The sequence below is a fragment of the Eutrigla gurnardus genome, assembly GCF_963514095.1.
Source record: "Eutrigla gurnardus genome assembly, chromosome: 7".
NCBI classification, from domain to species: Eukaryota; Metazoa; Chordata; class Actinopteri; order Perciformes; family Triglidae; genus Eutrigla; species Eutrigla gurnardus.
Genome location: NC_139921.1, coordinates 16415689 through 16428925, shown reverse-complemented (window position 1 = coordinate 16428925; position 13237 = coordinate 16415689). Strand labels below are relative to the sequence as shown.

The following is a 13237-nucleotide window of genomic DNA, read 5'->3' as shown; positions in this document are numbered from 1 at the left end:
TTTCAAGACATTTCATTCAGTTCTTCTAGTTGCCGAGTTAGCTTATGCTATGGCTAGCGCAAGTCAATGGTTCTTAGCTAGACGGGCATTAAAACAGTCTTGCCCACTCCACAGTGCACCTGAGGCAAATCAATTGTAACGGCAGACTATCGCTGTACATATCTGTGTTGATAGAATGTTTGAAATAAAACCAACCTTGCATTTTTAAGGATTTATGTCTCAGCAGCAGCAGCAGCAGCGTGTCTTACTTCCTAGTAGGCTATGGCGGCGGCGGACTGATATCACCTAGCACTTATAAGTTACCGGTTCTATAATAGTTTGTTTACGTGCTGTCATTGCTACAGACGCAGAGTAGCCTGCAGCGCTAGTTTCTTCAATCTCACAGAAATGGACACTTTTGGAGAATATACTGAAATTTTTGAAGACTCTAATGAGGAGTTTTTTTCCACCCAAACCCAACCGTACCTGTACGAGCCTGAATATACAGAGGAAGAATTGCGCGAGAGGGATGCTCAAAGGGCAGAACGTGAACGAGCGTCTGTGGAGACCGAGATAGCCCCCGCTGGAGCTGAGAACCGGGACCGAACAAACGGAGACTGGTGGTGCCAGGAGGGAATCCCCCGCAACGCCTCCGAGGGTATACGGTTCTCCGGACGGAGCAGAGGTTCAGGCTTGCCGTGCGTAATTGTGGGTTCACGTGGCCGTGTGCTGCCCGGCGTTTGTGTGAGCTCTGAGGGCTTTTCAGACAGCCTTGGGGGTATAAGGGCCGACAAATCGGCGGTGTTCCGGTGTGTATTTACCGGATGGATTCCGAGCAGCTCGTCTTTTGAGTCTTGAGTCCGACGGAGCAAAGTAAAATTCCGCTGCTGCTGAGAAACTAGTCCCTCAAAAAATGGATGATTCATGCGATGCGAGGTTAGTTTTGTTTCAAATATTATTCTGTCAACACAGATATGTACATCGACAGTCTGTTTTAATTGATTTGCCTTGGGTGCACTTTGGAGTTGGTATGAGTGTTTTTAATGCCATGCTAGCTAGAACCATTGACTTGCGCTAGCCATAGCACAAGCGAACTCGGCAACTAAAGAACTGGATGACATTTCTTGAAAACGTCTCCAGACGTCTCAAACACACCGGCTGACTTGGAAAATAATATGTCCAAAATTCTGAACTATCCCTTTAATAAAGCTATAGAGGTCTGTGTATCGTCAGCGTAATATTGTGCTTCTGCATAATTTGATCTATTTGCAGCATGTAGTGATTGAATAAGGCCCAAGGATCGACCCCTGGGGAGCTCCACATGTCATTTTTGTTTACTCAGATGCATGGTTAACAATAGATACAATGTAGTCTCTGTCAAGTATAATTTAAACCAGTTTAGGACTGTGCCAGATAGCCCCACCCATGTTTCCAGACTGCCTAGTATGTCGTGGTCTACTGTATCAAACGCAGCACTACAGTCTAGTACAACTAGAACGAAGATTTTGCTGCAATCTGTATGAAAACCAATATCATTTCAAACCCTCATTAGGGCGGTCTCTTTGCTGTGGTTCGAAATCCAAATTGTTGAAATTGTTGTTGTTTGAGGAAGTCAAACTTTTCAATGAATTGACTTGGAAAGGGCAGATTGGATTTGGACCTGTAGGGCCTGAGGAATGAGGTATCAAGGTGATTATTTTATAGGAGAGGCTTCATCTGCAGCCTCCAAGGGCAGATAAAAGGACTAAATGCAATAAATCTGAAGCAATACAATCATAAACATGCTTCATAAAGTTAATTGGTAAACTATCAAATCAACAGGTAGACAGAGATGGACAGAGTACTCGACGCTATACAGTCACACAAGATAAGTAAAATATAATACAATACATATACCTTTAACTACTAGTATGACTAGATTAACATAATGTATCTTACGGCGTAATATTGCCAAGGAAACTGCACTGTCGTAGCCATGTTCGATGCTGCATCGAACATAGCCCATCTACAAGCTCACAAATGCATAACTTCTGACTTCTGCTATGAGCCTGCCTGTTAATCAGGCATGCAAGGATGTTGTATGACAAAGTATACATCCAGCTTATTCAGCCCAAAAGCAGCGTTCCCCCAGGATTATACTAGAACAGCACTTCTCAGTAATATGGCAAATGGATTAACTAAAGCAAAGCAAGGGGGTCGACAAAAGTTTGGTGAGTGTTAATAACAAATAACGTTACGTTATGAGAGCGTTTCATTTGGCCATCGTTTCAAACAACAACAACACACACACACACACACACACACACACACACACACACACACACACACACACACACACACACACACACACACACACAGCGCCACTTCCTACAAAATGTAGTTTTTGTGATCAACACACACTCACATTCTCACAACATGATGACATTGCCCGAGACAAATAGAAAAAAACATGGTGAAAGTCTGGTTAACTTACGTCAACGTGTTTCTTTAAGTTGGACGTGGAGTTGTTGAAAGCAGAGATACTTTTCCTTCGGCAAACACAATACACATTTGAAAATATATGACTGTTTGTCTGTGTCCATTTTTTTTACTCTGTAAAACTCAAACATGGAGTCCAGATAAGGCCAAGGATTTTCTGAAAGTTCCTCCCGATCATTATCACACTCTCTGAGACTTAGCCATTGTTGCGGTTTTGTGTTGACAAACACAGTCGAGAGCGTGGCTAATTTGGCGGTATCCTTATGGGGAGGGATTACGTATTTCCGCTTTTACATAGATCCCAGTGGAGAGTGTGCACTGTGATAGGTTTCCTTCTTTGACAAACGGCTTGTGTCCAATAGTATTTTTAAAAAAAAGAAAGAAAAAAAAGAGCGGACCTGAAAGTAACGAGTACTTTTCAGCCTTTCTAGAAATTAACTTGAGTAAAAGTATTTGTCTTGGAAATGTATTCAAGTAAGAGTAATAAGTACCAAAGAAATCTAATACTCAAGTAAAGTACAAATCCTCTGGATATGTACTTAAGTTCAGTACTTAAGTAAATTTACTCCGTTACTTTCCACCACTGGAGATTCACTTGTATTTCCACCGTCAATCCTGTGAGGAATTAATGTGTTTTACAGCATGTCCATGGTCTTTCTAAGTATCTCGCATCATTTTAATTATCCTGCATTCAAATATTACATATATATTGTCATTTTTCATTTCATTTAAATCTGTTGGCTGTTATTGCAACAGTCTTTTTATATTGATTCAAATGGTAGTATCATTACTCGGGCCAAGTGTCATATAGCTATGCTAATGAAGACTGCTTGTCAAATTGTCATCAGAGGTTTCATAAATATGTTTTATTGCAGTGATTGAGATTACAAAACACAGCTGATGAGGTTGCCAAGGTGTTTTCAATGAAATCTCTCTACATAATGGCTTGTCCTCTTTTGGAGGATGTACTGGATGAGGAAGCCCTAATCCTCAGACGAGCATTTAGGCACGAAAGAGTCTATAGGTCAGACCCATTGGCCTTTGGAGATGACTCTCTCATTGAGAGATACAGATTCTCAGGCAAATTCTCTGGTGTGCTGCTGGGAGACAAAGGCTATGCCTGTGAGTCATTCCTCCTGACTCCCCTTGCGGACCCCCAAACCCCACCACAGCAGGCCTACAACCATGCGCACACAAGGGCTCGAATCGAGATGACCTTTGGCCTTCTGAAATCTCCCTTTCAGTGCCTGCACCACCTGAGGGTTTCCCCGGACAGGGCCTGTGATGTAATTGCTGCATGCGCAGTACTACACAACATTGCAGGCCTAAGAAAGGAGAGCCCCCCCCCCGAGTAGCTGTTGATGTTGTCTGGGAAAATGCTCCCATCTTCCCAGACAACATTAATAGCAGACTCGTCAGGGAGCAATATATTATGTTTTTTCACTTGATTTTTGGATTTAGCCCATCCTTAGTTAAATCAAATATCTTAAAAGTCACTGTGTGCATTTCATTTAGCATTGGTGGTTATTTTAAATTCTACTTCACATTAATGAAAAAGGGAGGACACCACAATGTTTTCTAATTAAATGTTTTTATTTGGCAATCATTTCTCTTGGTTTCTTGGATCTTGGAATAGAGAGAGCAAATGCAACAAAGATTAAAACACTGTATTGCAGTTATGGTTACTGTGTGCACTGAAATACTCACTTCTCTTTGTAGTTTCTGGATTTCCAGGTCCAGTTTCCTCATTGTTCTGGGGTTTATCTCGAGATCCAGCTCCATTTCTTGGAGCTTTCTCCTCTTTCATTTCATTTTAATGTCTGTCAGCTCAATTTGTCTCTCCAGGTGCTTTGCATGCAGTCTCCTGACAGTTTGTGAAGTCTGTAAAAGAAATGTCAATTAGCACAGAAGGATTTGTGCACAATATAGATTTACTTTAGCCAATACTCCCAATGTTACCAGGCTGCTTAGGAGACTGTGCAGCATCTGGGTCCTGTTACACATATATTTTCTATTAGCACCACTTCACTGACTTCATACTTTATGGACTAAATAAGCAGGATATGTCCATAAAATTGACATACCTCAAGCCTTTTGGAGTCCAGTGACACAGTCCTCATCTGCAGAAGTGCATTCTGCAGCTGCAGATGTGCCTCCCCCCTGCCATATACATACATGTATTGAGAGAACTTGAATTAAGATTTCACAGGACATACGACACTTGTGATTTCAATACAATGTACTAACCGGATCATCTTCTGGTGGCTCCAAAAGTGTGACTGTGTTCCCAGACACTGTAAGGAAATCCAAAAATCAGACAGTATAATATAGTTATTTGATTGTGTTCCATATGCAGTAGTACTTTTATGCACCTTGAATGAAGCAGACAGTTTGTGTGTCTGGGACAGAGTCTGTTACTGTCCCTCCCTGGAACACTGGCCTCCCTTTATTCAAATGGAGTGCCAGCTCCTCTGCTGGCGTCATATCCTGGCTTGGTGGGCCGCCCGTGCCAGTTCTATGGGCTTTTAACTGCTATAATCATACAGACGTATGTTTTTGTATTTAATCTTAACTTGCTGCCAGGTCCTTTTATGGCCAGACACGTTTGTTCTTTATGAACGAGAGAGAGATCAAATAAATAAATAAAACGTAACATGAGAAAATAGATGAAATGACACATTGTAGATAATTGGTTGCACTTAATCATACTCTACATTTCCTGAGTAACATGCACCTTTACTTGACAAATTTAAAGCAAAGTGTACAACAGTTGATTAGTGGACTTTAAAAGTATCTCCTTTAGTCCTTTAATTGGAGCCTAATTATAACAGTTCCAGTGGAGCACTGTTTATTAATTGTACAGTTTTGAACTACTTAAGCCGGTCTGCTATCATCTGCAAGGCTTTCTCTCCCTCTTAAATTACGGCACTGGTATTGCCTTTTCTTTTGATAATATCCTTAACCTCTTCGTATGACTCCATCAGGAGCTGTTGTTCGGCAGCCGTGAAATATAAAGCGTGGCTTTTACCCATGTTCCCATCGATGATTCTGTGAGTGATCGCGAGGTCTATTTAAAGGAGTCATAACCTGGTTTTATACGTATCCAGCCCCCCTTGGATCGCTTTGGATCAATTCGTAAAACTTATTAGAAAAAAAAAAAAAAAATTTAATCAAACATTGAGCTTGTTCTGACCCTTTTTCGTACCGCGATTTTATCACGCAAGATTACGCGCGAGGTTTTGACTGGTCCGGATGTGCATTGTATAATATGTAATGAGGCGCGCGTTGATTCGCCGCAGGAAGGACAGAGCCGGGGGGGCTTGCCTGCATGCAGACTCCAAAACATAAACAGCCCCCTGTCATGGCGCACACACTAAATGACGAACCTTACGGAATTCAGGCATTTATGTACGAACCAGAGTCGGAACCCGAACCGGAGAGTGAAGAGCCAGAGACGGTTGAAGAGACACGTTTACAGCAGGACGTCAGGTAGCGGACGGGGGGGGGGGGGGGGGGGGGGGGTTGGGTGGTGAAAGAGGGGTGGGCTTATGCAAGTAGCCTCCACGGTGACGTCACCGTAGGCACAGAATCAAAATCTCGTGCTTTAGGAATGCACACCCTTGTGTGCTATTCCTGTTCGGAAAAAGAGCAGAAGCGAAAAAACGGCGCCACTTTCAAACTCCAGCCTTTCAGGCAAGTTTCAACTGAGGTCAAACACAGATATGCATGTTTTAACAAGAGAAATTGCGATTTCCTGGTGATGACTCCTTTAAGTATGCCGTGAACACGCACTTATCCCAACTATCTACACCTGGCTTGACATAGCCACGCCTTTTCATCCTGGCTTGGCAAACGTGCAACCAATTAAACAAGGATGCGCCGAGCAGACGAGAGGGGTATTCCATCAAACTCGCTAAGCGCAAAGCCGGGCTAATTTCGCTAAGCCCCGCTACCTTTAGCGAGAGTTGCGTTCCATCAACGTGACTTGAGGCACTCTCCGCTAAGTAACCATGGGAATTTATCCGAGCAAACTAGCCTGCTCCGGGGCAGGTTAACCATCAGGTTTACTTTAGCGGGGGTTTCAGAGAAGTCCGTCTGTCGGAAACAACTGTACCAGCAGAAGGTTCCGCCAAGCCTAGTCCTTGTGATTTCATCACGTGAAAGACCAAAAATTACCAAAATTACATATATGAAATACAAACAGATTATATTTTCATCAAGCGTCTAAGAATACATGCTTGCAATTAAAAAAATATGAATACATAGTTTATTTTGTTTAACACCAACTGGCCATATCATTGTCTAAAGCCCCCAGTTGGTTGAGTGGAACCAGCTCTCTCCATGGGTCAGAGAGGCAGACACTCTAACTACATTTAAGTAGAGAGACCCCCCCTCTCCTCTCCTTACCTCTCGCACCTTGTAGTTTGGCCTTGGCGTCTCGCACTCTCTCTGTTTCCACAGATTCTCCACAGTTCCATCCCTCTGCACCAACCGCCGCCTTTATCGCCCCCCTTCCCCCCGCTGTTAAACTGGCCTGCCCTCCCTGTTCACGACCCAGTCTGCCACCCACTACTCCCATTAAGCTGGCCTGCTCTCCCTGCCTTTCCTGCCCACCAGAAGTTGCCTTCGTCAGCTCCTGTCAACCATTTCCATGTTTTTCCATATTCTCTGTTATAAACTGTTTTCTTGTCCGTATACAACACCTATTGCACGTCTGCCTGTCCTGGGTGAGGGATCCCTCCTCTGTTGCTCACCCTGATGTTTCTCCAATTTTTGCCCAGTTAAAAGGGTTTTCCTGGGAGTTTTTCCTCAGTGGATGTGAGGGTTTAAGGGAAGAGGATGTTGTTATGATGCTCATGCTATGTAAGGCCCTTTGAGACAAACTGTTTGCAAAAACAGGCTATACAAATAAAATTGCCTTGCCTTGCCTTGTCTAACCCGCTTGGACTGTAATTCATATTCATGCTACTAGTTTGATCATTGACACATGAATAGTTACACAGAGGAGATTCTTCAAGTCTTATAGTCATACGGTAAAAAAAGCAAAGAGATTTTGCAGCAGTAGCACACTTTTACTTTAACATTCTGAACTGGGTTCGTCACTTGAGACCTAATGCAGCGTCTCCATAACACTCCTGTCTAACATCTACAGGTACTTTACAAAGTGATACTAAGCTGTCAAAACAACACATTGACAAGGCAACATTATAACATCATAAAAACATGTCAAATTTAATTTCATGTCATGTCATGTCATGTCAAACAAACTTCTCAACTACCATACAGGAAGCTCCAGGCCAGACCCTGCTTAGCTTCTGCGATCCGACAGATCAGGCTACACATGTCCTCTCACAATGTCAATGAGATCCTTAATTCCATTTTGGAACCGGGTTGGTTCATAGTTGACAGTATTGTCAAAGAGTTCAGAAATGTCGCCGTACTGCTGTGCAAATTCATGTTCAGCTGTTCTTTCAGCTGTGGAGAATGGGTTTCTTGTGAAAACAATATAAAATATCTTTCAACAAGAAAAAAAGATTTGTTTACTGTAAATGGATAAAGGTTAACAGATGCGCAATGTTCAGCTGTCAGAAATTAAAAACTAGCCTCATCTCTTTTCATATTTGGTTGTGATCACTCCTATTCCTCGGCTCTCACAGCTCTCAGCAGCTGTGAACGCGCACAGAGCACAAAGCTCAGAGCCGGACAATGACCACCGTCGTGATACAGTTAACTCTGATCGGGACTTTAGGTTTTGTTGAGCCGGATTATGAACACAGAGCCTTGAGATGTTGAGCCTCCTTCGTAGTAAAGCCCCGAGGTCTACTCTTCATGTAACAACTGCGCCACCTTGTGGCTGAACATCAACTGCCCTGAAGTCATCATAACTTCATAAGTTCTCATTTTCAAATGATTATGAATAGTATTATTTTTATTTGAAGCCGGGTCAGTCTTGACTGTGGGTGTTAGGGACCTCTGTGTCTGCTAGTGTCTACAATACAGTAATATTTTTGTCGACATTATCAAACGGAAAAACATTTATTTTGAAGAGCACAGGGCAAGGAAGCACACTAGTCAATCAGAGGACCCGCCCACCGACGGAAACAAAATAATGAGTGGTAAATTCGTTTTGTAAGTAGGAACCAAAAAACAAGAAAATGAGCTGAAATTCTGATTTTCAGTTTTTGCCCAAAAACGAAAAAACGGCTCGTTTCTGGTTTCTGCTTGTGTCAAATGTTCCCAGAAAACAGACTAATAAAACGTACCTTGGTCACAATTTATGGTTTTTAGAGAAATGTCACAGTATATTCATAATGTCAGTATCACTCATTTCCTTGTTTTTTTGTATTGATGTAAGCAAGACCAGTACAGGATATTCTCTCACAAGGGCTTATCTTTATTACAACAGGACATAAAGACATATATTATATACAGGAGACAACAACGTACAAATGTATGGTCGGAAGGAGGTTGGTTGTGTGTTTAAAAGCATTTCCTGTGGACAATGGAGGGGCCTGCCTCATCGTACTCCTGTTTGCTGATCCACATCTGCTGGAAGGTGGACAGGGAAGCAAGGATGGAGCCACCGATCCAGACGGAGTACTTCCTCTCAGGTGGAGCGATGATCTAAGCAAAGGAGTAAAGGCCATTTCAGTTTTATGATGTGCTAATGTGCTTTGTCATTTGTCACTTAAAACCTTTGCAGTTTTCTCACCTTAATCTTCATGGTGCTTGGGGCCAGAGCTGTAATCTCCTTCTGCATACGGTCAGCAATACCAGGGTACATGGTGGTACCACCAGACAGCACATTGTTGGCGTACAGGTCCTTACGGATGTCAATGTCACATTTCATGATGCTGTTGTAGGCGGTCTCATGGATACCGGCAGACTCCATACCTGGTAGAGGACAAGCGAAAACAATGAGTTTTGAAACAAAATACCGGTTTCAGAATATTTTTTCACATGGATTGCTTTGTTACTTTTAACATATTTTCCCACCTCTGGATTATTGCAAACATCCATTTACCATTAAATATGTTTTAATCTGTCTTTGTACTTTTGTCGTCATGCATACATTATGTACTGTTTTTCTTTTTCTTTGCTTAATCACAGGAGTGCAGAGAATAGGATAGATAGCAGTAACCTGTCTCCTATAAAACAACAAATGTAACCAACTACTCACCAATGAAAGAAGGCTGGAAGAGGGTCTCTGGACAACGGAAACGCTCGTTGCCAATGGTGATGACCTGACCGTCGGGAAGCTCATAGCTCTTTTCCAGGGAGGAGGAGGAGGCAGCGGTGGCCATCTCATTCTCAAAGTCAAGAGCCACATAGCACAGCTTCTCCTTGATGTCACGCACAATCTCACGCTCAGCTAAGGGGCAGAAAGTTCACGTCTTGAGAAACAACACTAACGTACACCTCTGTCGTTACACAAATCAACCATGACCACATTGACCTACCGGTTGTGACAAAGGAGTAGCCACGCTCAGTCAGGATCTTCATCAGGTAGTCAGTCAGGTCGCGACCGGCCAGATCCAGACGCATGATGGCATGTGGCAGAGCGTAGCCCTCATAGATGGGGACATTGTGGGTGACGCCATCACCAGAGTCCAGCACGATACCTTTAGCAAGCGGAAAAGGACCACGGTGAGTCAGCTGTCTATGCCTGTGATGGTCTGCCCTCTTCAAGTATGTGTCACATCGTCAACTCTACAATGCTGCTGACATCGCATGGCAGGCACCAGATTAACACCTCCCCCTGACAATGAGACAGGAATCTGACCAGATGACAGACACCCTCAGAGTGTAATGCTCAACAGCACAATTTCCTTATTTTAGCTCATAGCGTGACAAACGGACAACAGGCTACATTGAGTACGTATGGAAAAGCTGCAGCGTACTGACCGGTGGTACGGCCAGAGGCGTACAGGGACAGGACAGCCTGGATGGCCACATACATGGCGGGAACATTGAAGGTCTCAAACATGATCTGCAAGAAGGAGCAAGCAGAATGTGAAAGGGTTGTCTCAACACAGAAACAAATATGTGTAAGGTGGGGCAGAGAGCGGTGACTGTAAAGTACCTGGGTCATCTTCTCCCTGTTGGCTTTGGGGTTCAGGGGGGCTTCAGTGAGCAGGGTGGGGTGCTCCTCGGGGGCCACGCGCAGCTCATTGTAAAAAGTGTGGTGCCAGATCTGACAGAGGAGTAAAGAACAGCTGATGTCAGGGGCCAGGACGACACGACTAAATAAACAACAGGTCCTCCAGCTTTTTATGATGGCTGTGAATCCTCGAGCATGTGGAGGGTCAGCTGCCACGAATGTTGTAAATGAGTCTCACTGTCGACACACACCTTCTCCATATCATCCCAGTTGGTGATGATGCCGTGCTCGATGGGGTACTTCAGAGTCAGGATACCCCTCTTGCTCTGGGCCTCATCACCCACGTAGCTGTCCTTCTGACCCATACCCACCATCACACCCTGAAGGAAGAAGACGAGAGGAGCGTGAGACATGGGAAGATGCTGCTCTTACTCATACTTCAGACTTTTCATTCAGCTCACCTGGTGGCGAGGCCTTCCAACAATGGAAGGGAAGACAGCACGGGGAGCGTCATCTCCGGCAAATCCAGCCTTGACCAAGCCAGAGCCATTGTCGCACACGAGTGCGGTAGTCTCGTCGTCGTCACACATGATTATTAGGCTTTAGTTGGGTGGTCTGATATTTGAAGGGGGCGGGGTAGAAACACAAGAAGGTTTAGGAGGGGTGTTAGGAACAGCTGTCTAAACTTCCCGTCATTGAATACATAGCACCAAGGCCTGTTTTAATGAAACAATGACAGACACTTTATCACTGGATTGGACTGATGATGTGATGAAGTGACCATAGACTCACATGATTAAGATATGTATTAGCTGTGATCCAGAGCGCATTTAAAGACCCGCCAACATTTTCTCATAACTGCTCTAAAGTTATTATCACTTTGAAACTACTAATACCACCTCAATGGCTACTATCTATAGAAAGCTAATTAGACATGCCTTTGGGTGCTATTTCAGTCCTAAACGTCGTTGAACAACTAGTGATAGCATATCACCTCCGCCGTGATTGTTTCCAGGACATCTCAGAGCTGCTGAGGTAGCACCAAAAAGGGGCATAACAGAGAGAGAGAGAGACCTGTGATCTATTTTAAGCTCAGTAAACCTCACTGTGCATAACGGGGTTAAACAAGTGACACATGGATCTTCTGCTATTTCAGGTTGGAGAGAGCTTGCCTGAGAGCCTGGCAGCCAAGTCTGTCTGCATACTGGGACGCTTTCGTTTTACTACATGGCTCAATGCCACAGCCACTTATTAACTTCAGTCATTGGAGCATGCATTCTTCAGTCTTCTCCACAGCTGTTGCGCAGTGAGCAATACTCCAGGATGTTTGAGATGCTATAGATGTAGCTCTAGATGCTTTACAACACAAACTTCCCAAAGCATGGAGTGACTTTATCACAAAAACAAGCACACTGTCTAATAATGTGAACTTCAACATCCTAAGCATAACCAGCAACTCCAGTTTTAACTGTATTCAACATGTTCAGTTAGTTATTGCAATATATGACAACCATCATCTAAACTTAAATCAGCCATTCATTCATTTGCGTCTCAGCAGCTCAGACACAAAACACAAATTACCCGCGAATCAGAGAAAAAACGTTGTATAATGTACTCACCAAGGTGCACTGGTTAGGCGGATGCTTCCACTGGGACAAAGGCTGAGAGTGAGAAGAGCCCCTTAAATAAGACCCCGACCGGGTCTAGGGACCAGGGGCGTGGCCAGGGGTTCACACAAGTCCAAATAAGAGCTGCCAGCAAAAATCAACAAGCGACAGGAAAGTGTGTTTTACATACATGGATGGGAGCTCTCTACAATGAAGTCACTTGACATGCAGAGTTTTAATGAATGGTGGCAGAGAATAAAACGTTTTGAAGTTAATGTAATAGTTAGTGGGGAAATATTGGAATTATTGTATTATGTACTATAAAAGAGTATATGTTGTTTGTGTTACTCTTTATGTTCTGATTCTAGAATTAAAGTTTCTCTCTTGTACTTGAAATATTATTATATTGTATGATTCCATCTTGAAATATATCACTTCATGCCTTAAAACAGTGTCTACTTGCATGTGTGTGTTTCAGTTTAATTTCTTTACAGCCCTGTAATCATAAATGAATAGCAAGATACTGTGAATGACATAATCAGAGTTTTCAAATATTGCCTATAACAGGCAGGAACACACTTGTCATATCTCTAAGCGGTTTTAATACACTCAGGAGGCCCACTATGATGACCCAGTCAGGAGAGCGTCAGGGTGTCTTGTTAAGGAGATGAAAACATTGCACACGTCTGTGAACCACGCGGGCTGGTATGTGCGCTGAGCTTCCTGGACGTGTGGAACAGCTGATGGTAACGCCAGCTGAGCTCTGTGTGGGATTTGGCCGTCTGAGTGGCATGTGGTGTCGGTGCTCCAAGCTGATTGGCCCAGCTGTCTCCTTGTAGGGTTATGGTGAGCAGCAGAGTCATTAATGAGCAGCCACTGAGGTTCGTGAGCCGCGAGTCTGCAAAGAGGAGGTCCATATTTGTGCCACCCACTTTCCCATATATCTTCCTTGATGTACAGTGTACCTTATGAGGTAATCCTCTCATCTATGCAGGAATGATACAAACGTTTGACAGACTATGTGTTAATACATCATTCCCAAAGAAAATATGTGGTCAGATCTCAGGGAATA

The 13237-nt window shown here is 43.6% G+C and overlaps 1 protein-coding gene across 1 annotated transcript; it reads right to left on the bottom strand.

Moving 5' to 3' along the window:
• Positions 1-8830: 8830 nt before the first annotated feature.
• actc1b (actin alpha cardiac muscle 1b) lies at positions 8831-12318 on the bottom strand. Its single transcript, XM_084012939.1, has 9 exons — positions 12178-12318; positions 11020-11173; positions 10810-10938; positions 10541-10651; positions 10363-10447; positions 9918-10079; positions 9638-9829; positions 9170-9351; positions 8831-9081 (listed from the first exon to the last, which is right to left on the bottom strand). Exons 2-9 carry the CDS (start codon positions 11146-11148, stop codon positions 8938-8940), a joined length of 1134 nt encoding a protein of 377 aa, XP_083869065.1. The 5' UTR covers positions 11149-11173; positions 12178-12318; the 3' UTR covers positions 8831-8937.
• Between the last annotated feature and the right edge of the window lie 919 nt (positions 12319-13237).